Consider the following 23,676-nt stretch of genomic DNA (forward strand, 5'->3'; position numbering starts at 1 on the left):
TCTAGGGAGTCTAGATGCCATAAATTCATAGTAAGTGGTAGCTAATTGGTGGATAAAATCTTAGTACCACTAATCAGAGCATGAATGACTAAGAGCCTAGTGAAACTAGAGCACACTATCTTGGGAAAAATCACTAAACTTCTTGAATCCTTAATTTCCTCATCTATAACATTTCCACAATAATATTAATAATATTAAGAACTACTTAACTCAACTTTTTAGCCTCAAAGAATTTACATGTAAAACTTGGATAAGAAAATTCAATTCATAGGCCTGTTGAAAGAATTAATGAACAGTGTCTAATAAAGTGTAGGAAGGTAGTAGACATTAAATAAATTATAATTTTATTAAAGTTTCTACAAATAGTTAACTTAAATTGTTAACACAACACTTACAATATATTTTTCCTGTATGGGCAAGATTGCCACACTTTTTAAAGGTGCTTCCTACAAATTTTATCATGAAGGAAATAATGATACCAGAGAGAATATTGTTTTCCTAACAAATTAGTGGAATTAAATTTAAAACCAAATTTTGCTAAGCAAAAAATAATCGTGGAATAGAGGTGAAATAATCTATCCATTTAATAAAAACATAGTGTATTATTATCAATTTTTATAAACATACATGTCAGCATGTAAAAATTTTATTATAATGATTTATCCATATTGTAGAATTCATAATAAAAACTTAGAGAAACCTATTCTAATTTTACCAGATAGATTATGAATACTGCATAAAAGTAAGCTTAATATTACTGGTAAAATGTGAAACAAATATGATATGAACTAATTTGTTAAAATTGAAAATGGGGAAAGAAGGACAATAGTAAAAATGAACAAAAATGAAGAGGTGTTCTGGAAATATTTTTTCAGTTGTCCCATCATTTAATACTCAAGCTTCATAAAAATAAAGGGACATATACATTGGTGTATTGGATTCAAGTGTTGGATTTATGTTACCTCAGTGGAAACAGTAAAAAGGAACATAGATAAACAAGAGGTTATATAAAAATCCCAATAAACAGTGATTTCAGATCTTGAACTGAGAGCTTAGCAGTGAACAGAACCTCCTCAACGTTGTTCTAATATGATCCTTAAGGCAGCAGAAATCACTTCATGGAATGGATTTAGATGTTAATTAACTCAAGGATAATGAGAACCCACCTCTAGCAATCCATTGGCCTACAGGTTGAGAAATTTTGATGTTTTAAAATGATTTTCAGAAGGATGATACGTTCTCAAATATAATGATAACTAGAGGCCCGGTGCACGAAATTCGTGCACGGAGGGGGGTTGTCCCTCAGCCCAGCCTGTACCCTCTCCAATATGGGACCCCTCAAGGGATGTCCGACTGCCCGTTTAGGCCCGATGGGATCGGGCCTAAACGGGCAGTCGGACATCCCTCTCACAATCCAGGACTGCTGGCTCCCAACTGCTTGCCTGCCTGCCTTCCTGATTGCCCCTAACCACTCTGCTGCCAGCCTGTTTGCCCCCAACTTCCCTCCTCTGCCGGCCTGGTCACCCCTAATTGCCCTCTCCTGCAGGGTTGATCACCTCCAACTGCCCTCCCTTGCAGGCCTAGTCCTTCTCAACTGCCCTCCCTTGCAGGCTGGGTGCCTCCCAACTGCCCTCTCCTGCTGGCCATCTTGTGGTGGCCATCTTGTGTCCACATGGGGGCAGGATCTTTGACCACATGGGGGCAGCTATATTGTGTGTTGCAGTGATGATCAATCTGTATATTACTCTTTCATTAGATAGGATACCTCCAAAGCACAATGAGTAAGAATCTGAAGGTTTATGTGGCTTCTATTTGGTTTCTAGGACAAAGTTCTTTCCTTTACCCACCACTCACTTCTCTCCTTTTACTCTTGAATGTTAATTTCAACATAATTTTTGTAACACCTCTTGAAAAGGATCCCACCAAGTTTTTGATAGTCCACATGATAAAACTTACAGAATAATACAGCATGAGACTTTCATTCTCTCACTAACTTCTTCATATAACTGTAATTCCTCAGCCTCTAAAGAATGAAAAAGGAAAATAAAAGTGCCTTCTCTCATTCCAAGGCCTTTCTCAGTCAGGCAACCACAAAAAGAAAGAATGAGCCTACAATTCATGTCATGAAATCTCTATCAGGCATAATTCAAATCAAATCCCATCATGCAAAGTCTGGGATACTTAAAATGTATAAGAGAACAGTGGTGACCTGGGGGAGAACTTATGAAACCTTGTCTCCTGCTTTTGCTGACTATTCTTTTCCTTATGCTAGACTCCAAGTCCCTATCGGGGACTTGGTCAGGCGGCTGTGGGTGCTAACCCACGCCACCTGGATCCGTGATCCAGTACCTGGGCAGGCCTCTGCGGGTGCTAACCCATGACGCCTGCCATGGTCTGTGATCCATGATCGTGGACCTGGGCAGCCTGCTGCAGGCTTTAACCCACGCTGCCTGCCCTGCTCTGAGATCGGTGATCACGGACCTGGGCAGCCGGCTGTGGGCTTTAACCCACGCTGCCTGACCTGGTCCATGATCCCTGATAGGGGCTTTAAGTCAGCTGCCACTGGCAATGGCTGACTCGAAGCCCTTATCCAGGACCTGGTCAGGCGGCTGTGGGCGCTAACCCAAGCTGCCTGCCTTCGTCCGAGATCGGTGATGGCGGACCTGGGCAGGCAGCTACGGGCGCTAACCCTCGCCGCCTTCCCTGGTCCGTGATCCCTCATCATGGACCTGGGCAGGCGGCTGCAGGCCTTAACCCACGCTGCCTGCCCAGCTCTGAGATCAGTGATGGACCTGGGCAGGCAGCTGTCCTGGTCCGTGATCTGTGATCGTGGACCTGGGCAGCCGGCTGCCGGCCTTAACCCACGCCGCCTGCCCTGGTCCGCGATCGGTGATGGCGGACCTGGGCAGGCGGCAGCGGGCGTGAACCCACGCCGCCTGCCCAGGTCCGCGATCGGGGATGGCGGACCTGGGCAGGCGGCTGCCGGCCTTAACCCACGCCGCCTGCCCAGGTCCGCGGTCGGGGATGGCGGACCTGGGCAGGCGGCAGAGGGCGTGAACCCACGCCGCCTGCCCAGGTCCGCGGTCGGGGATGGCGGACCTGGGCAGGCGGCAGAGGGCGTGAACCCACGCCGCCTGCCCAGGTCCGCGATCGGGGATGGCGGACCTGGGCAGGCGGCTGCCGGCGTGAACCCACGCCGCCTGCCCAGGTCCGCGATCGGGGATGGCGGACCTGGGCAGGCGGCTGCCGGCCTTAACCCACGCCGCCTGCCCAGGTCCACGATCGGGGATGGCGGACCTGGGCAGCCGCCTGCCGGCCTTAACCCACGCCGCCTGCCCAGGTCCGTGATTGGTGATGGCGGACCTGGGCAGGCGGCTGCCGGCCTTAACCCACGCCGCCTGCCCTGGTCCGTGATTGGTGATGGCGGACCTGGGCAGGCGGCTGCCGGCCTTAACCCACGCCGCCTGCCCTGGTCCACCATCATGGCTTGGATCTCACTGACATGGGTGCTGCCCTTTCCCCCCGCCATCTTTGCTGGTTTAACGTGTATATTTGCTCCTGGTTGGCCGGTGGGCGTGGCCGGTGGGATTGGCCGGTGGGCGTGGCTTATGGGTGTAGCGAAGGTGCGGTCAATTTGCATATTACTGTTTTATTAGATAGGATGCTTTGTCACATATAATACTTCCAGTGCTGAAAGTGTATTTATGTCCATTACCTCATTTAACCTTTGCAACAATCCTTTGAGGTGAGTAGGGCACGTAAGTATCATTGGCTCCACTTTACAAATGAGGAAATGCATGTGTCCACAGATTTAAAGACTCACTAAGAACAATACACAGAACTTTAGCTAGAGCTGAATACTTTTCAGGGCATCTCCGAACTTTGCAGGTAGACATTTACCAAACATGCTTTAATCTCAGAATTTGGAATTGCCTTAGATGTAGGTCTTCACTACTTTAAATTGATGTGATTCTGTTTATTAAGAAGACAAGGTTCACAATTTATTCATTCAGTTTTTTATTTTTGTATGTTTTTCAAAATACAAACACTTTGATGGGGCTATTAAAATAAAATTTCAACACAAAGCCTTTGCCCAATTTATCCTTCATTGTATTTACTCCTTAGCCACCACTTTCACCCAATTCTTTCTTTTCTTCTGTAGCTAGAACATTTTTTAACCTTATTGTTAACATATTTATCTTTTTGCTGAGATGACATCCCTCTTCAGAGCAGGGGTTATATTTAGGCCTCTTTGTAGGTGCAATTTGTGTACATTTAACAAATATGTGTGAAACAGGATAGTAGCTAGTGGTTACTGTGGACTAGCCACTGTCCTTAGAACTTCTAAATATATTATTTCACCTGATCATCAAACAACCCTATGAGATAGCTACAATAGTTAAATCCATTTATAACTGAGGCAATTGAGACATAAAAGGCTTATTCCTTGCCTAAGGTTAGTTGTGGACAAGGCTAGAACATAAATCCAGGCAGTCTGATTCCAGAACTTAGGGCCTTTTATGATTGAATCTAAGGTAATACTCAGAATACCTAATGCTTTTATAGTGTCACTATGCCAGGTACTCTTCTAAGCACTTTACATATATATTAACTCATTTTCTGCAAATATTTCCATGTTGTAAATACTATATTCTTGCCATATACACAAGAGGATTTTAAAGCAAAGTGAGGTTAAGAAATTTGCCCGAGATTGCACAGCTAGTGAATGGAGAATCTGGGATTTCTATCCAGGCAGTCGATGTAGAATCCATAGACTTACAGAAGGGGGGACTCAATTTCTGTCACTTGACCAAATTCAAAAAGAATGACAAATAAATGAGGATGGCAATTGATTAAATGTGAATTGTGATCTGAATTGGTCAAGCACAATTTCTTCCTCAAATAAAAACCTTTTTTGAAATGCAAATTCAGATAATAAAATTTCTTGCTGGGTGAATATAGAACAGGAGTAAGTTGGAGCTGAGAGGGTGCCTGATCCACCATGGCTACTGTGGGAAACCTGTTCAAGAGGCCAGATTTCTGGTTGTGGTTAGTGCACTCATTCCCTCGGACAGTAGGTCGATCACATTTCTCTAACACTGTTGATTAAACTTGATTTTGAATTTGTTTTATTGAAAGTTTAGGAAAGTTTCTTTCAGCTTCAGAACTAGTATTTGGTATTATCTAATGCTAGAGGCCCGGGTGCATGAATTCATGCACAGGGTGGGGTCCAATCAGGACCGATGGGGCCAGGCCGGCCAGGGGGAGGGGCTGCGGGCTGTTGGCCAGCTGCCCTGCCCCCTGATGGAACTCCCAGTTGAGGGGACAATTTGCATATTAGCCTTTTATTATATAGGATAAGGCTGAGGTCATATTTGTCAAAAACTCTATCAAGTTTCTTTCCTGTGCTAGCTTTATGTTTTCAGGGCATCTTAGGATTTCTTGAACAGTAACTAATCTCAAATACTCTGAATTGAAGGCGCTTATTTACCAGTTTGTTTTGATATCTTTGTTTACTAGATACATTATAATTTTTATAACTCTATGCCAGAATTTTATATCATACTGGCAAATAATTTCTATATTTTCTATTGTGTTCCTACGATTCACACCACTTTATTAACTGGACTAGAAAACATCCCAGGCTCTATTTATTACTTCTGTTAAAAATTTATCTCTCTCTTACGAAGTTATTGCCCTTGAAATTATTTTAAAATTTTGTGTTAAAAATATAACCCTTTATGTTAGAGTAATTTCTTTTTATTTTAATGTTCATCTCTACCCCTTGTACTTCATATGCCATTAATTTTCTTATCTGAATTTTCTCTCAATGCAGGAGCAAGAAGGTATATTTCATATTCATTGAATTAGGAGTCTATAATTTCTCACTTATTTTACAAAAATGTTGCAAATTCCTTTTTGAGTAATTGTTAAAACATGTATGCAGCCCGGCCGGCATGGCTCAGTGGTTGAGCATCAACCTATGAACCAGGAGATCATGGTTTAATTGCTGGTCAGGGCACATGCCTGGGTTTCGGGCTCAATCCCCAGCCAATTAATGATTCTCTCTCATCATTGATCTTTCTCTTTCTCTCTCCTTCTCCCTTCCTCTCTGAAATCAATAAAAATATATTTAAAAAACATTGTATGCAAATTTTATAAACTTTTTCAATAAACATTTTGCAAATTATTTTGTAATTGAAATTCTCTTTCAAATCTTCTAAATATATTTTAGAGGCCCTAAAATGTCATTTTACTTACTGTTGCAAACTTGAACAGTTTTATCATGGGCAGACTATTTCTTTATCCTTGAGTGTAAGGGTAAGAAAAACTCCAATTGTCAGGTGTGTTTTAAGTTATTATAATATGCGAAGAAACTAAAAGAAAACATAGCTGCTATGAAATATCATAGTGGTCAATATCTTCAAGTATTATTGAGCCATCATTTTTTCCAATGAGATTAACATGTTTGCAAATTCTGCAACAACTTTATCCACAATGTTGGGTGAGCAGTGTTATCAATGGGATCTCAGGAGTATTCCCCGACCATTCCTACATCAGGATGGTTAGCAGTGACTTAGATATACATGAAAGTGCTTGGGAACCATACAAACATAATTTACTATCTCCAACTCAACTTCTCTTAGTCAAATCCCCCAAATTTCTGAAACCACTCCAAAGCCACTCAAAGGATAGAAAAATGTATGAAGGATGCAATTGGAAGAGAAAAAGATAGCATTCTTAACCAATTACTGCTAAAAAAAAAAAAATCACAACTTTGAAAATTTGAGGTATGATGAAGTGAATACATTTCTAGGGTCCTTTTCAAGGGCAGAAGGGTGCAGTGCAAGTGAGAGGTCTTGAAGCTTAAGCTTCATTAACTTCATGGTAATTTTGTATTTAAACTTCTTATTAGGTTGATTTCTCTCCCTCATATGTTCCTTATGTTCTCTTATGTGCCTTCTATAATAAATAATAATTTTTGAACACCCTTTATTTACCTGTGATTAGGGCTATACCCTCAACATCTTGTATCTGTTTGTATCTTAGAATATTTAAGAAATTATTTTAATGATCAAGATTTGGTTGAATAATCAGAGCTAGAATTCTTCATATTCTTCATGCCTGCTATGCAGACTTATAAATGCAATCTTTGAGATGCCTTAACTTTGATGATAGAGAAAGGATATTAGAAGGACATAAAGTTGTCTAGTGTAGTATCTCTTATGCCTGATGTCAGGACCACACACTAGGGGGAGATTTCCTGCTGAGAGTTTGGTACTGTAAACCACAAGATACCAAGAGGTGCATCAGTACTGTTTCCTGGGTTGCAGTTTTTTACTGTAAATGAGAGTCTGATCAACTAAACTTGGAGTAAGTAGCCTGGCAGAGGCTTCAGAGTTTAAGAATGGGCCTTATCGCAAATGTCTCCAAATCTACCATTTGGAAATCCTTATGGTGTGGATGAATATCTGGCAGTCAGTATTTTACCTTAAAAATACATAAGCTATATTGATCTTTGTTATTACTCTGTTTATCTTGTTAACCTGAGAGGGCCAAACCCAATGGAAGGTGTCCTAGAACTGGAAAAATTTAGTACATATTCTACCATAGCACTTGTCACACTTCTGTGCATCTCAAACTAAGCTGTGAATTCTCCGAGTATAGGGAATGTGTCTTGTTGATCTTTGAACCTCCCTCTCCCCCCATCACTTCTTCACTCTACACTATCAGATTGCTTAAAACTTTGGCTTATACAGTTGATCCACTTCAAAATTTGTGTTTAATGAGTGAATCAATGAAAAAAAAAGAAATGATTGAATCATTTTATTTCTTCCTGAAATGTATTTTTTCTTATGGTCAATCTCATTTATTCTATGCTTATTATTTTAGCTAGAAAATTATATTGGAAAATGATAGGCTTATAATAAATACTAAAAAATTTAAGTTATCACTTTCTATATATCACAGTGTTAGAGGCCCTTTTGCTTCCTTTCATTTATAACTCCTATAAACTTGGTAGGAAAGAAAAAGGGACTTCTCAATAAAACAAGTGAGTCAAGTGCTATCTGCTATTTCCCAAGTAAGGAGATGAAGATACTGACTATTGGCTCAAAGTATTTTGTTCTTTGGTGGTTTTGTGAGTTGGGGCTAATCTATTTACTGTCTTAACTTTCTCATTGCAGTGCCTGTGGGTACACAAGGTGGATGACTTGGTTCGAGGTACTATCTGTGACCATGGAACAGAGCCAAGTTGTTAAGAGGACCAGGATGAAAATAAGCCCAAGTTATTCAAACAATGGAGTTTTATCAAGTAAAAATTAATAACCAAAATGCTCTCTGGGGGCCTAAAATAAATGTGATCTCTATTTGCATAGTATCTCTAACTCACTGAGGTTCCATGAAGACAAGGACTTTTTTGTTATGTCCCATGTCATAGAGTTATAGGTGGAAGGCAGACATCTATCACATGTGATGCAAGCACAAGGCAAGCTTTATTGAGAAAACTAAAAGGCAGATGCTTGGCTGAATGATCTGTGGAAACCCCATGCTCTCAGCATTGTACTAGGAGGGGTACAGGAGTAGCTCCCAGCTAAATGCACTGCAGAAGGGCTCTAAAAGAGAGATCTTCAAACCTTGGCACTCTACTTTTACAGAATATCTGACAATGGGGACTTTTGTGAATCTGAAAGCACCCTTATGGGGGATGAGAGAGCAGGCTAAGCTTGGGTGCTACAACCAGTATAGGTGTGTATCAGTGTAGATATCCCCAAATACTTTATTCATGTGAGGCAGGAGCCCTGGTTATCCAAGTGGTCCACAAGATAATTTTAGGACAGTGCCTGCCACAGGATAAGCACTAATATCAGTTGATCAAATACATAATTGAAAATTACTGTTGTTGAAGTTTACTATAAAGTTTTTATAAGCATGAAATTGACAAGATACTGAAAGACCAGACATAAAGCACAAAATATGTGGTAATCAGGAAGAATAATGGTAGAGCAGCGAATAGAAGAATCAGGAGCTATAATGAGACAAAACACAAACATGTGAAAGTAAAAAAGAAAGTCAGGCCTAAAGCAGGAGAGAGGCTTATAAGTTAGCTTCAAAGTACTATTTGAATGAAAAAGGACAACATGCATATTAATGAAGCTGAAACAATATTGAAAAACAACCCATTATCGTTACCTAGATTAAAAGACAAGACAAGATTAACACCTCAGACTTCACACTAAAACAGAATAAGAATCAGGCTTATCAAACAAGCTCTCACTCTCCGCCCACTTTCTTCATCTTCTCTGGGAAGACTGAGAAAAACATGTTGAAGAAAATTAACTCTTAAAAATTGTAGCTGTAGTTATGAATTTTTGTAATTTTAGGAAAAAATAGGTTAGGGTAAGAAATAAAATGTGTACAAAATATCAAAGTTCTTAAACACTTTTAGAAAACCAGAAAACAATACTGTATATGGGTAAACGGTAGGGAGTGAAGACATTGGGGAGAGAAAGGTATATAATATTTATTCCTTTTCTAGAGCAAAGAGGAAGGGGCCAAGTATCTAACATTCTTTTACTGTACTTAGAATGACCAATCTTTAATTCCTTTTCCTGCCTTTCCGCAAATCTCTCAAATATTTTGTAATAGTTCTAAAGAACAGAGATTATACTTTTTCAAATAAATATATCCAGCCAACTCAAATTGCTATTTGCTTATAGTGTGGTAAAAGTTAAATCTCCCTCACTACCTATCTCATTGGACAAAGATACATTTCAGTTTGAAAGATAATACTCCAGAAGGAGGAGTCCGTAGAAGTAGAGCCCAACCAGATGAACTGTCCCAACTAAGCTCAGCCCAGATCAACCGAGTTCTATCTGATCTGCAGACAAGAGTCCAAGCCCAGCCCCATCACAACCCAGTAGAGAGAGCCAGCCTCGATCAACTGAGTCCAGCCCCCAGGTAGATGCATGAGCTACATTGGTGCACTTTAGTATATCCCATTGATATTTGTTGTTGTTGTTTGATACATAGCATTTTATGGCCTAATTAGCTGATATAATACTAAATTATTTCCAAAGTGTTTACACCAATCTATACTCCCACCAGCAATCTATGAATGGATGTGCTTATTGCTCTAAATACTTGACAACATTGTCATTATCAGTCTGTTTAATTTGAGGCACTTTGGTGTATACTGTTTTATTTTGGTTTTAATTTCTATTTTCTTAACTACTAAATGAGCAGTTTTTTATACCTTGATGGCCTTTTAGATATCCTTTTTTTGTGAAGTGCTGTTCAAACTCCTTGCCCATTTTTCTATTGGATTTTTTATCTTCTTACTGATTTGTTGAATATATTCTAGATGTAAACCTCTTGAAAGTTATAGATATCTTCCATTCTGTGGGTTGCTTTTTCACTTTCTATGTCTTTCTGTGAACAAAAGTTCTATTCTTACTATAATCTGATTATCTTTTATTTCATGGTTAGTGTTTTTAAGGATAATTTTATCACAGTGAGGGGATAATAATCCTTCTTCATATTATCTTCAAGAAACTACATTGATTTCCTTTCATATTTACAATGCACCCAGATTTCATTTTTGCATATAACTTTAGTAGGAGTTGATGTTCAGCATTTTTTTCCTTTGGCTATCCTATTGTTTCAGCCATGTTTTAAAAAATATTTTTCCAACTGTTCTGCCCACTTATAATCTTTTCATAAATCAACTGTTCATATATTCATCAGACTGTAATCTGTTCCATTGATCTATTTTTGAACTAACACCTCATTGTCTTAATTGTGGTAGCTTTTGACATCTAGCAGAGTAAGTTCTTTCACTATGTTTTTCTTTTTCAATAGTGTCTAATTAATCTTGGTTCTTTCAATTTATATACATATGAAAGTCACTTTGTTAAATTACATATACACACACTGTTATGAAATTTTTATTGGGATTGCATCAACTCTAAAGAGCAATTTAGTCTCAGTCCAAGAACATTTATTTGTTTTCTTTAATTTCTCAATAGTATTTTTAAAAGTTCTGTATAAGAGTTTTATACATCTTTTTTATTAGATTTATTCCTAGATATTTTACTTTGTGGATTCTATTATAAATTGAATTTTTAAAACATCATTTTTCTAGCTGTCTTTAGCCATACAAACTTATTAAGCAAACATATTATTTAAATATTTTTATCTGTAGGTTCATTTGAATTTTGTATGTGTTCAATTATTCCATTTTAGAAATACAAACAACAACAAAACAAATTTTCTTTTATTATATTTCTTCTATATAGTTTTTCATATCTACTGCATGGCTTATGACACCAAAAATGCTGAATAGGAAAGATAAGTAGACATTCTTAATCTTGTTCTAATTTTAGAAGAAAATTTTAGCTTTCCAAATGTCAATTATACTGAATTTCCCAATCTCAGAAAAGTTTTCAACAAATATCAAGTGTAACCTTCGCTTTAAGCTTTTTGCAGATACTTTCATCTGGCTAAGAAATGTTTTCTTTACTCTTATTTTACAGTAGTTTTCCCATGAATGGGTATTTTATCTCATTAATTTTGTTAATAAGGTGAAATATGTTGATTCAACTTTAAATGTTAAACAAAATTTTCTTTCTAGAACAAACCCTTTGTCAAGTTTTATTTTTCTCTTTATATATTGTTATATTTGCTAGTGTTTTGGTTTAGTGTTGGTTCATTTATATTTATGAGTGAGATTAGACTACAATTTCCTTTCTTGTAATGTCCTCATTAGAATTTGATAAAAACTTTATATTGGTCTCATAAAACAAATTGGGAGTTTTCTCACTTTTTCTCTTGACTGAAAGATTTTGTAAATATTTGACATTATTTCTTTCTTAAGGCAGAATTCACAAGTGATCTCAGTATGTCTAGAATTTTCTTTGTAATAGTTTTACATTAAAGATTCTATTTCACTAATAGTTATAAGACTGTTCATGTTTTCTGTTTCTTCTTGTATACTTATATTTTGGACATTTTTTTTAAAACAGTATTTTAAAAATTTCAGTCTGGATACTTTGCCTTTTCATTGAAAAATTTAGTTTATTTACATTTAATTGAAATACTGATTTTTTGCTTCATATTTGTCCCAACTGTTGTTTTCTTTTTTGACTCTCCTTGCATCCATGTTTTTGAAATGACTGTAAATTTTTATTATTCCACTAGAGGTCTGGTGCACAAAATTTGTGCCCAGATAGGGTCCCTAGGCCTGGCCAGTGATCAGGGCGGATCAGGGCCTTCTGGCTGCTGGCTGGGGCCTTCCTGCCCTTCCTTCATTCCGCGCTGCCCCCTGGTGGTCAGCACACATCATAGTGAGCAATCAAACTCCTGGTCTCCCAGTTGAACTCTGGAGGGGACACTTTGCATATTAGCCTTTTATATATATGGATTCCTCTCTCTCTGTTTTAGTTTGGAAGTTATGTGCTTTTTTACTATTTATATTTTATGATTGCCTTGTTATAAAGTGCATCTTTTTCTTATAAAAATCTATTATTATTTGATTTTTCTTTTCAAAATCTATTAATTCTATGTATATTAAACTGCATAGGAAAATATCATTTTTTATTTTAGAGTTAATATGAATTTAATTTACTCTTTACTCCTTTTGTTGCTCTTTAATCCAGGTTTCATCTTCAGACTTTTTTTCTGTGATCATTTTCTTTTTGCCTGAAGATAACAGGTATCAAATTCTCTTAGATGTAATTTTTAAAATAATGATCTTTTTGCTCAGTATATAATTTTAGGGAGGGATATTTTTCAGGCACTTAAATATACATTTTTTTTTTGTTGTGAAGGCAGTAATCAATTTAAATATGACCTCCAGGTAGGCAATGCTATTGTCTATTTTTGTTTTTCTTATATGTTGTATCCCCAGAGTCTAGAACTATGCCTGGTATAGTAGGTAAAAGGACCCCAGCAAAACTTGTTAAATAAAATAATTAATGGTTATTAGCATTTTTCATCAATAAGCACAATAGGAGGAATATAATGGAGTAAAGAATTGGTTGTAATGAAGAAGACAGTTCATTAATTTGGCTAAAGTGGAACAGGCTCTAATGTAGAAGTAGTATTGAGATCTTTTCAGCTTAAAAAAATCATTTACTTAAAAAGTTTTAATCTAGACTAATATTGAGGGATTGAATAAATTATGGGATTAAACATATTAAAGAGAAAACTTTTAATTGTACTATGACATAAATTATTATTAAGATAATATGAAATACAATTTCAATAGGAAATTTCTAATTATGGAAGTTTAATGACTATATAAGCCTTTCAATCCAAAGAATCAACTTATCAACACTTTGTCTTAGTGTGTATATGTACATCACTCATCATTTAAATAGTTATGCCTGAAAAGAAGATATGTGACAGTTGAATTGACAGCTACCTAGCAAGTCAATACAATTAATTTAAAATACTGTTGTAAAAACCAAGAGACCCCAGAGAAATGTAAGATATTATTTTTAAGTGGACATTTTCAAAACTCCTGTTTTGTGAAATTCTTTCTAATATTTCAACTAGATTTCAACCAAAGAAATTATAAGTTGGAACTGATTATCATTAATCTAGATGAGCCAATGCCAAGTTGTGCCTTGTCAACACAAAATGAGAAAAGATGCATAAGGGCATCTTCTTAAAGATTCTGCATAGAGAGTCTATAATTTTATTTAAAATTGTTTATTTATAATAAATTTATTTATCATATTATCAGTATCTAAGAATTGTTATATAATAGATAGCCTCATATTTTTGCATTAAGACATAGAGAAAATAATTCTCTTTAGGATTTCTAAATGATTGTGTCTTCACCATTAAGTGAGAGTTCTTATTTCACAAGAATTTCCATTGGTGCAATTTTGCAGCATATAAACATGGAAAATTTGGGAGTGGGCTTGTTAATTAATTACTCTAAGTTTGTAGATGGCTTCCCTCATTATTGTGTAAAGGAGCTGAGCGAGGGAGACTGTTCCTCACTATTATTTATTTAATGTTTATTTATCTGATAAACATTGGGTGTCCACTCTTTGAGAGTCACTATATTAGGAGGTAAGGCTACCAAAAACATAAAGTAGAGTCCTATCTTCAGTGAGTTTATGCCTAGAAGAAGGAGGAAAAAAAATAGATTTTATTACTGGTATTGGGCCAGTGATCTTGGAGTACATGATGATTGGCACTTTTTGTCTAGGTTGGGACTTCATTTGATATTGTACCACACTACCACACAAGGACCTCAAAACTGTAATTCTCTCAGGAATTAACACTTATTAATTGACTACCATTTATAGAGATTAAAATAAAAGAAACCTTAAGAATGCTTAATGTGTAGGCATCAGCTGAGAAACATGGAGCTCTTCTGAAAAGCAGAGTCAAATATACACAGAGAATTTAAAAAAATAGACCAGCATCATACATATTGGCATTAGAGATATATCACAAGAACATTTAGATTCTACATTGTTGTTTTTAAAAACTATATTTTTATTGATTTCAGGGAAGAAGAGAGAGGGAGAGAGAGAAACATCAATGATGAGAGAGAATCATTGATCAGCTGCCTCCTGCACACCCCACACTGGAGATAGAGCCCACAACTCAGGCATGTGCCCTGATCGGGAATCAAACCATGACCTCCTGGTTCATAGGTTGACACTCAACCACTGAGTCACCCTGGCTGGGCAATCCTACATTGTTTTGAATACAAAAACACAATACTATGGGTGGCATTTCAGGAGGCACAGGGAGAGAAGTTGGAGACGGAGTGGAGTTGGAGACTGAGAAAATGAATTTCAGAACATTAGAAACTGATGACTCATGCTAGAGAACAGCTTGGGGGCATATATTTATGAAGATAATAGTGAGAGGATGAGTTTGGTGGCTATACTTCATTTTGCTTAGGATGATAATCAGTTTCTTAACCTTTGAATTACTGACATTTCGAGTCAGATAATTCTTTGATGTGAGCCATTCTGTGCATTGTAGGAGGTTTAACATTATCTCTGGCCTCTACTCACTAGATGGCTGTGACATCCCCCAAGTTGCAACAACCAAAAATGTTTTCAGACATTGGCAATTGTCCCCTGGGAGGAAAAGATCTCCCAGTTGAGAGGCACTGTGTTAGATACAGCAGCTTTAGGTTTAGCTATCATGTGGCCTACAGTGATAGTCCCCAAAATAGCAGTTCCTATTTCTTCCACTTGGAGGCATTATGGAGAATAGATTGGAGAGGTTCCCTCCTGAAGGGTAAGGGCCAGGTAGATGGTACAGTAGTGATGCTACTGAGAAAAAGTGAGGACTATGGAAATTACTGTAGTTGGTATCTAAGTGTTTGGGGACATGAAGGAGGAAAAGGAGTCACTGTGATACCCAGGATTTTGAAGCAGGTGAATGATGCTATCTGTAGGCAATACTTGGGTAAAGGACAGTGAGGAAACTTAGGCATTAAACATGAAATTTCTCTCGGAGAGTTAACATACATAATAAACAATAAGAACTTAGGCGTTAAACATGAAATTTCTCAATGAGAGTTACCATACATAATAAATAATAAAAAGTCAGAGTAGAAAAGAGGGGTTATTTTAAAGAACTGGAATGACTTCCTGAACATTGAGACTGTAATAAATGGAAAGCAGATGGAAAACCTGAAGACATCAGTGACTGTGTCAGTTAAGAGGCAGCATGGGTGTATGTGAAGGTAGAGGAGGGGTTGGCCAATGATGGAGAGAGAGAAAAAGGAATGTCATGAGGCAGCTTCCTAAGTGAGGAATATCAGGAAGCAGCTTACTAAGTGAGGAGTTAGTGGATGACAAACTTTAAGAATTAAGATCCTTAGCAAAGCTTCACCCATTGTGCTTTATTACTATTTATAGAATAAGCCAAGTACTCAATCTTAGCCTGATTCTATCATATATTTAAATTTTTTAATAATCCCTCTGCACTTATTTCATGCTTACTGAGCTTATATTTGGTTATTTGACTTCCTATATATTTTTTTCTATAAGGAGATCATGTCCTGGTCACACTGATAGGAATATTAAAGCTACAATTTATTAAACTAACTTGGCTACAGAATTTTTACATAAATGTTATGATATTGGTTTATTGTGAGGTAACATCTGATAAACTGAGGCTTCTGAACCTCTAAGGCTGAAGGGCAGAATTTGGAATTAGGGAAGTTTATAAGTTTTTACTACTCTATTTTCCTTCTCCAGGTATCATCACCTCTCCTGTTTCTCAATATATTTTAAAAAAATTATTTGTAGAGTTAACTATAGAGGATCTAGGAAAAAGGGATTTGAGGATGGTGATGGGTTGCGATTTGGTGATGAAGGAATTGATATTCAGGGGAAGAAGTGTAGCAAACAATTAAAAATTGCTCTGGGGTGGAGACAAGGATTTGGAAGTCATCAACACATTCACAAAAAGCAATAGGATTAGGCAAGATGCCTCCAAAAAAGGTGAGTAGAGTGGGAAGATAAGGGTAAAATCCCAGGATAGCTAACATTTAAGAAAGACAGAGAAAGGGAGAAAGATGAGAGGACAGAGGAAGAGAGAGTAAGCTGAGCTGAGAGGGAGGAGTGGATTTCAGCAGCCCAAGCTAGGAGGAAGAATGTTTCAAGCATGAAGTAGTCTGTGGTATAAAAAGGAATATGGAGTTAAAAGAGTTCATTGGATTTAAACAAAGAAATAGTTCATCTCGGAGGGGGTAATTTCAGTAAAGTGATGGGACAGAGGCCAAAGTTTAGAGGTTTGACAAGTAGAATGGGATAAATGGGAGGATGCAAATATGGAAGTGGATGAAGAAAATATTAATGCCCCATGAATCTAGAACATTTTACACTAGCAAATGAATTAGTGAGGTTTTGAAGATAGAAATGACTATAGTGTGCTGTCAAGTTGTGAAGGGTATTAAGCAATCTTTCTACTTCAATTTCCATTCACACATGAAGCAGTCTTTCTCAACTCAGATTTTGTAAGAATTCTGCTGAATGTACTAATGAGTCCATTGTATGTGGTGGACTGAATTCTCTCCTTTGCATTTAGAATGGTCCCAGTTGTATACTATCCTTGGAAATATCGAGGACATTGTCACCAAGTAATTTTATGTGTTCTGGGTTATGCATTAGCACCACCTGGGAGAGCGTTAGAAGTTCAGAATCTCAGTGGCCATCTAGAACTACTGGATCACAGTTTGTATTTCTACAATATCCTCATATGGTTTCCACCCACATTAATGTTTGAAAGGCACTGCTTAAGAGCAATGGTTCTGAAGCTTGTCTGTAGGTTAGAATCACCTAAGGAGTTGAGAAAGAATACTGATGCTCAGGCCCCACCATCAGAGGTCCAAATTCAATTGGTCTGAGATAGGGTGTGGGCATGACTGTTTCTCAAAAGTTCACCAAGTGATTCTCAAGTGAGGCCAGGGCTATGAACAACTGGACCTAGAAAATCAGAGCTTGAGTAACATGGAGCCTTGACCAGCATTTGAGACAGAAGTAGATTGACCAGTAAAATGGGGATGATGGTGCTTTTGGTTTCTTAATTCAGTGGGGTGGGAGGAAGATAACTTATATAAAACCCATTAACTGCTTTGAGTTTCATAGAAAAAAGTTAAACTTATAAATGTTATATAATATAATTATATGGTAATGGAGGCAAATATGCAAATACCCAATTGAAACATAAAGAATAAGATACAAAATGAGATCAACCATGAGAAAGCTTCTTGGGAATTGAAGGGTCATAAAAAATAATCAAGTAAATGTCTGGGAAAACATATTTAAACTCTAACTTCCAGATGAATTTTTAGCAATAAATTCACTAATGCCCTCCCAATTTTTAGTCAAGAGCATAGATACTAAAATTTCTAATCTAGCCCAACCGCTGTGGCTCAGTTGATTGAGTTTTGTTCCATGCACCAAGAGGTAGCCAGTTAGATTCCAGGTCAGGGCACATGCCCTGGTTGCAGGCTTGATCCTCACTAGAGGGTGTGCAGGAGGCAGCCCATGGATGTTTTTCTCTCATCAATGTTTCTATCTCTCCCTCTTCCATCCTCTCTCTCTAAAAATAAAAATTCTAATCTAAAAAAATTTATAAAATCCTATTATGGTTATTATAGTAATCCAATGAGTTAAATAACCTGTTTAAAACACTTTGTACTTCAAAGGAAATAGAGATTTTTTTTCACAATTGTCTCTTTAGTTAAGGACAATCTATATATCCATCAGACCAAGACTTGCTTAGGTGATACTAAGGTATTTCCGTTGGTATGAATTACTAGTACAATGTGTCAATGTGTCATTTTCTGAATTCTTGTGAGGAAGTGTGCACACTCTGAGGTCATTACTTCCATCACTCTGAGGATGAATCATAGCTCTTTCCCCCAAGGGGAACTGGCCATTGTTTGCTTGACTTTCATTCTTTCCTTTTCCTTAGCTCATATGTCACCAATATTGTGATGATATGCTGTTCTAGACTATTTTTATTGTCCTTTATAGGATTCTAGGTTAAATCTTCATAAATATTTCCACTTGATATTTTTATGATGCTTTAACAACCATTTTCTCATTTGAGACTCACTAAAATCATGTAAGGCACACAGAGCAGAGGTTATATTTTCCTCTCATGGATGATAAAACTGATTGATGTTCAAAAACATTGAGTTAGTTTCCTAATGTCTCAGTGCTACTTGAAATCACTATTTATTGCTAGTAATAGTCCTATTTCTGTTGAAAATATACAGTTCTGGGAGCTTAGCTTTGTTCAGCAATCTAAGTGATGCTTATTTTCATTTCCTTTCCTTTACATTTCGTGTTACAGTTTGCACCATTTTTCTTTCATTCTCTTTTTTCTTCTCCTATTTTCCTTTAACTCTGTCATTTGTTCTCCTACACACATTTCCCCTTTGCTTTATATTACAACACTAGAGGCCTGGTGCATGAAATCCATGCACAGAGGGGGGGGGTTCCTCAGCCTGGTCTGCACCCTCTCCAATCTGGGACCCCTCGGGAGATGTCCCACAGGGATCAGGCCTAAACTAGCAGTCAGACATCCCTCTCACATCCCCCAACTGCCCTCCTCTGCCGGCCAGGTCTCGCCCCCAACTGCCCTCCCCTGCTGGCCTGATCATCCCCTAACTGCCTCTGCCTCAGCCCCTACCACTATGGCTTTGTTGGAAGGAAGTTGGATGTCTGGAAGATGGCCGGTCAACCCGATCACATTAGCATATTACCCTTTTATTAGTATAGATAGATTATGTAGGATAGGATTGCTTCAATGGGGGTGGGGAGGAAAGCCTTTTTCAGCAGGAGGAGATGCTCTTGGCAGACAAAACCACATAATCCCTATATCTGGACTGATAGCCAGCCATATGTACTATACTGCCAAACTGGTCATTAAAAAATTGAATCACTTTCTTACACCTTACACCAAACAGCTGATGCCCTTAAAACCCTTCCTCAGTTCCCACCTTAGGTTCTGCCTTTGCAGTTCACCCAGATTTGGTTCTGATTGGTCGGTTTCTATGCCAGTCAGTGTAAAAAGCCCCGCCTCCTAGGCAGCCATTGGCTCCTCGGAATTCACCCAGATTTGGTTCTGATTGGTTGGTTTCTATGCCAGTCAGCATCTCCAGGCCTATCTCCGGGCCTGATCATAGAGGCGGGGTTGATCAGCAGCGCTCCAGGTTGCTGGTGAGCAGGCTGAACTGTTGACCTCTGGAAGAGAGAGAGAGGCTTGGCTCTTTATATATATAGATTCCAGTTTTAGTCATAGCCTTGTTTATTCTACATTGTAACTTTTATACATTCCTATCCATATCATGAAGACAGTAAGTTGTCAAAAATTTTAGAGTAACCTATTGGAGTTTTACTGTTGGATCTAAACTGAGGAGTATAAACTGTTTTATATTGGGTTATTGGCAGTTTTTAAGAAGTGTTTTGTACATTACTCTTACTATACACAACTTTTCTCTGTGCTCTTTGAGTTCTGGTGTTTTTTTCCTCCCAAAGAAGCAAAAAACAGATATTTTATCAAAGTGACAGTGTGGTATTCATTTTTCAGATTTTTAGTTCTTGGAAGGGTGCCTTCAAAAGCCACAGAGTTCTTTAATTGTCCAGAGCACCTGCTTCAAAATACCTCAGTGTTAAACTATTTGTTTTTTCCCTTTAGAAGACCATAGTACAAGTTCTGTTAACACTTTGACACTATGCCAAAATATACAACATTCATTTAAGATTGAGCATTAAAGGCCCTATTCACCACTTTTTTAAGAGAAGGGAAAAAAGGAATAAGGGTCTTTCACACATTCCCTCTGTAATTATAAATGTAAAACCATTCTGGATTCATATACCTAGCAGATGGAAATATTGTGAGGGTTTACTGTATAGTTCACTCGAATTTTCCAGCAAAAAAAATAATATTGATTTTATTCATTAATTTTGGGTTTCTTTTACCCTTTTTTTCTTGGTCCTCAAGGTGCAAAAATAAAAAAGAACTTTTTATATTAGTTAAATCAGTCATGCATATAGGTCGGTGCCTCCATGCTCGGAATAAGTGCCATTGGGCACTTAACCACAGCTCTGGCCAACAACACACAGCTGCCCTTGTTCTACCAGGCCCTGCCCTTCTAGCCCTCAATGCTCCCATAGTTCCTGCATCCTGGACATCTTTGAAAAGAGGGTGTGCTTGCTTATTACTAGTTCCTATGTGTTATAGGTTCAAAATGCCCTGCTACTTCTCTTTCTCCTAACTTTTCTAGTGGAAAGATATTGGTGGGTAGCTTTGGGAAGAAGCAGCTAACAGGTATTTTCATTGAATTTTACTTGATTGAATAAAGATATATGCGCTTGAGTGTATATGGAGAAATGGCATATGATATGATCAAACACACACACTGCTTATTGTTCACCACATACACAGCTTCCTTTTGAGGACCTTGCACAGGTCTTCATGTTCTGTATAATCTAATCTGGACAAACTAAGAAACGAGGCCAGGTCTAACTCAGTGACAACCTTTATAGGCTGGCCAGTGTCTAGGGCATAAATGGCTCTGAGAATCCAACAGAGAACCTCAAACTGAATGCTGACGGACTGAACCAAAAATATCCTCTTAAGAAAAATATGAAAGACAGAAAATGTGTACATAGTGGCAGATGAATTACAAGCATAGGCAGAAGGAACCTTCATTCTTTACAGTGAAAGAGTAACCAAGCCCTGTGTTTAACTAGTATGATTTAGATGTCTACCTGAAGGGCCCTTGTGGCCCAATAGCCTCTTAAATGCTTGACCTTCCCATCTCCATGAGCTTCTCTTCCATCATATTTTAGCTATCCCCTCCTTTGGTTCCAATTACTAATTCATATCACCATAACCATTCTACCTTCCAAATCACTAATTGAATAACTAGTTTAGTTTTTCCCACTACCATCATTATTTGACCTCAATTGGACCTCTTAGCTCATGAGTGCTCTGCTTTTTCCCCATTCATAAGTACTATATTTAATCCCTTTTCTCTTATTCAAGTTAGATTCCCTTATCCATCAAGTAATAATATTCCTTAAAACCCAAATTTACTTGCTCTTCTGTCTTTTTGTCACACGCATCCAGAAAATTCTAAAAAATGACAAATCTGCTTTCTGTGGGCCTGAACGCTGTTGTATAAATTCACACAGTAGGAGAGATTGGTTTGACTAGAAAGTCATGGTCACCAAAAAGGAAATTCCATTGCTTGGCAGGGTTGTAACATTCCTTGAGTCAATTCACACTCCCTGAAATCATTCTTAAAAACATTCCCTATTGTCAAATTTACTTCCCTTACTTCTTACCATTCCATAGCATGTAGGAACTCCCTCATCATTCTAAAATCAAATACCCTACCCAATTATACCCCATGAGCTCCTGATATTGTTTCCTATAATGTTAAGAACTTAATGTTTCTCCCCTGCCTGCCATTTCTTTCCTGCTTTTGAGAAACCCTACATATAATCTCTCTAACATATTTTCATTCAATGTCTTACTCTTTAAACTGGATCCTTCCCATTGACTTTTGGTTTTCTTTGTTTAAAAATGTAGAGTATTTAAGAGAACAACATTGCAAAGACCTATTTATCCACTTCCCAGAATTAACAGATGGTTAATGTTTTCCAATTTATGCCCCAGATTTACATTTTATAGAACAAAACATAAAAATTATAAAACATGTACTTTGTTCTCTTTTTCAATCCCAGTTCTTCCCCCTTCTATTTTTTTACCCAAAAGCAAATATCCTCATGAATTTAATGAGTATCCTTCCTCTCTAATCTTAATATATTTACAAATCTATGTATACATAACAATATGTAGCACTACTTTGTGAATTTAATTTTTTCATAAATAATATCATGTTGTGTGTGTGTCATTTTGATATTTTATTCAGTATTACATTATGAAATCTATTCATTTTGCTACATGTAGTTTTAGTTTATTGCAGTTTTCTTTTACATACTAGAAGCCCAGTGCATGATTTAATCATGCACGTGTAGGCTGTCTGTCCGCTGGTCGGCAGCTCCGAAGTCCCTGGGCCCCTAGGGCGAGGCGGGGCGGGGGCGTGGTCCTCCTGCAGCCGAAGCCCAGGCCAGGGTCTCGCCTTTGCCTCCCACTCAGGAAGGCTGGGGCCGCCACCACGTGCTCCTGCGGCCCAACTGCCGCCAGACTCCTCCCCTGGGAGCCAAGCCCCCCGCCGCCTCCAAACCTCCAAAACGCTGGCTCGCTGTCCCGGAGGCCTGTCTGTGCCGCAGCACAGCCATGGCGCAGACGCTGAGCTCACGTCGCCACTGGCAACGCGAGCTCAGCGTCCTGCCGGCCCAATCACCACCCCAGCCACCCCGAGTCCCGCCCCCTGTGTCTCCCACTGGCCCAATCGTGGGCGTAGCGGAGTGATGGTAATTTAAATATTACCTTTTTATTATGTAAGATTATTTCATCATAGGAGTATACTAATGTATCCCTCCATCATTTTGCTATTCATTTGTTGTTGCAAATGAGTATCCTTACACTTGTTTCCTCTATTAGCTTCTTAACTAAGTCTGGCCTTATACCTCACTGGATACCTCTATATTTCTCGCTCTCTCACCTCAGAATAAATTTGTCAAAGAATTATCTAGACATGATACTATTATTTCCTCATCTCTCACTCCTTCAATTGCTTCAGTTTTTCTTGTTTCCCTACAATTTCACCCAGACAGCTCTTGTTCAATAAGCAGGCAGTGAGGAAGTTGACCACATCATAAATGTGATGCACACACAGCACATAAACTCTATGGTTACCATCACTTGTTCTGAATCATTGGATCCAACATTTATTTGCATCGGGGCCACAAAGTTAACTGCAAGGTGACAATGGATCTAACAGAAACAATAAGATACTTCTAGCATCCCATTCTTAAAGTTTTAAAGCACAAAATTTCACAGAAAGAGAGAGCATTAGTATTATTATTTAACTGTACCAAGAGACGGCCCAAACCAAAAAGGTGATTTAGTGAATTGTCCATGTGCAATGCATAAGAAATATCACCCAGATCTTGTTCATATAGCTACTTATTTCTTGATGTTCTCGTAGCACAGCAGAGGGGAAGCCTGGTTGCCCTAAAGGAGCTTGAGAAGCCCTTATTG

The 23,676-nt window shown here is 38.1% G+C and overlaps 1 protein-coding gene across 2 annotated transcripts in view; it reads left to right on the forward strand.

Moving 5' to 3' along the window:
- Positions 1 to 23,676, forward strand: part of LOC307101811 (uncharacterized protein) — a 59,996-nt gene that overhangs the window by 19,546 nt on the left and 16,774 nt on the right. For both annotated transcript variants that reach the window (XM_079775245.1, XM_079775244.1), the window contains exon 2: positions 8,187 to 8,314. In XM_079775245.1, coding sequence (XP_079631371.1) covers positions 8,187 to 8,314 — 128 coding nt within the window. The remainder of the gene's footprint in view (positions 1 to 8,186; positions 8,315 to 23,676) is intronic.

Source organism: Cnephaeus nilssonii (genome assembly GCF_951640355.1).
Source record: "Cnephaeus nilssonii genome assembly, chromosome: 6".
NCBI lineage: Eukaryota > Metazoa > Chordata > Mammalia > Chiroptera > Vespertilionidae > Cnephaeus > Cnephaeus nilssonii.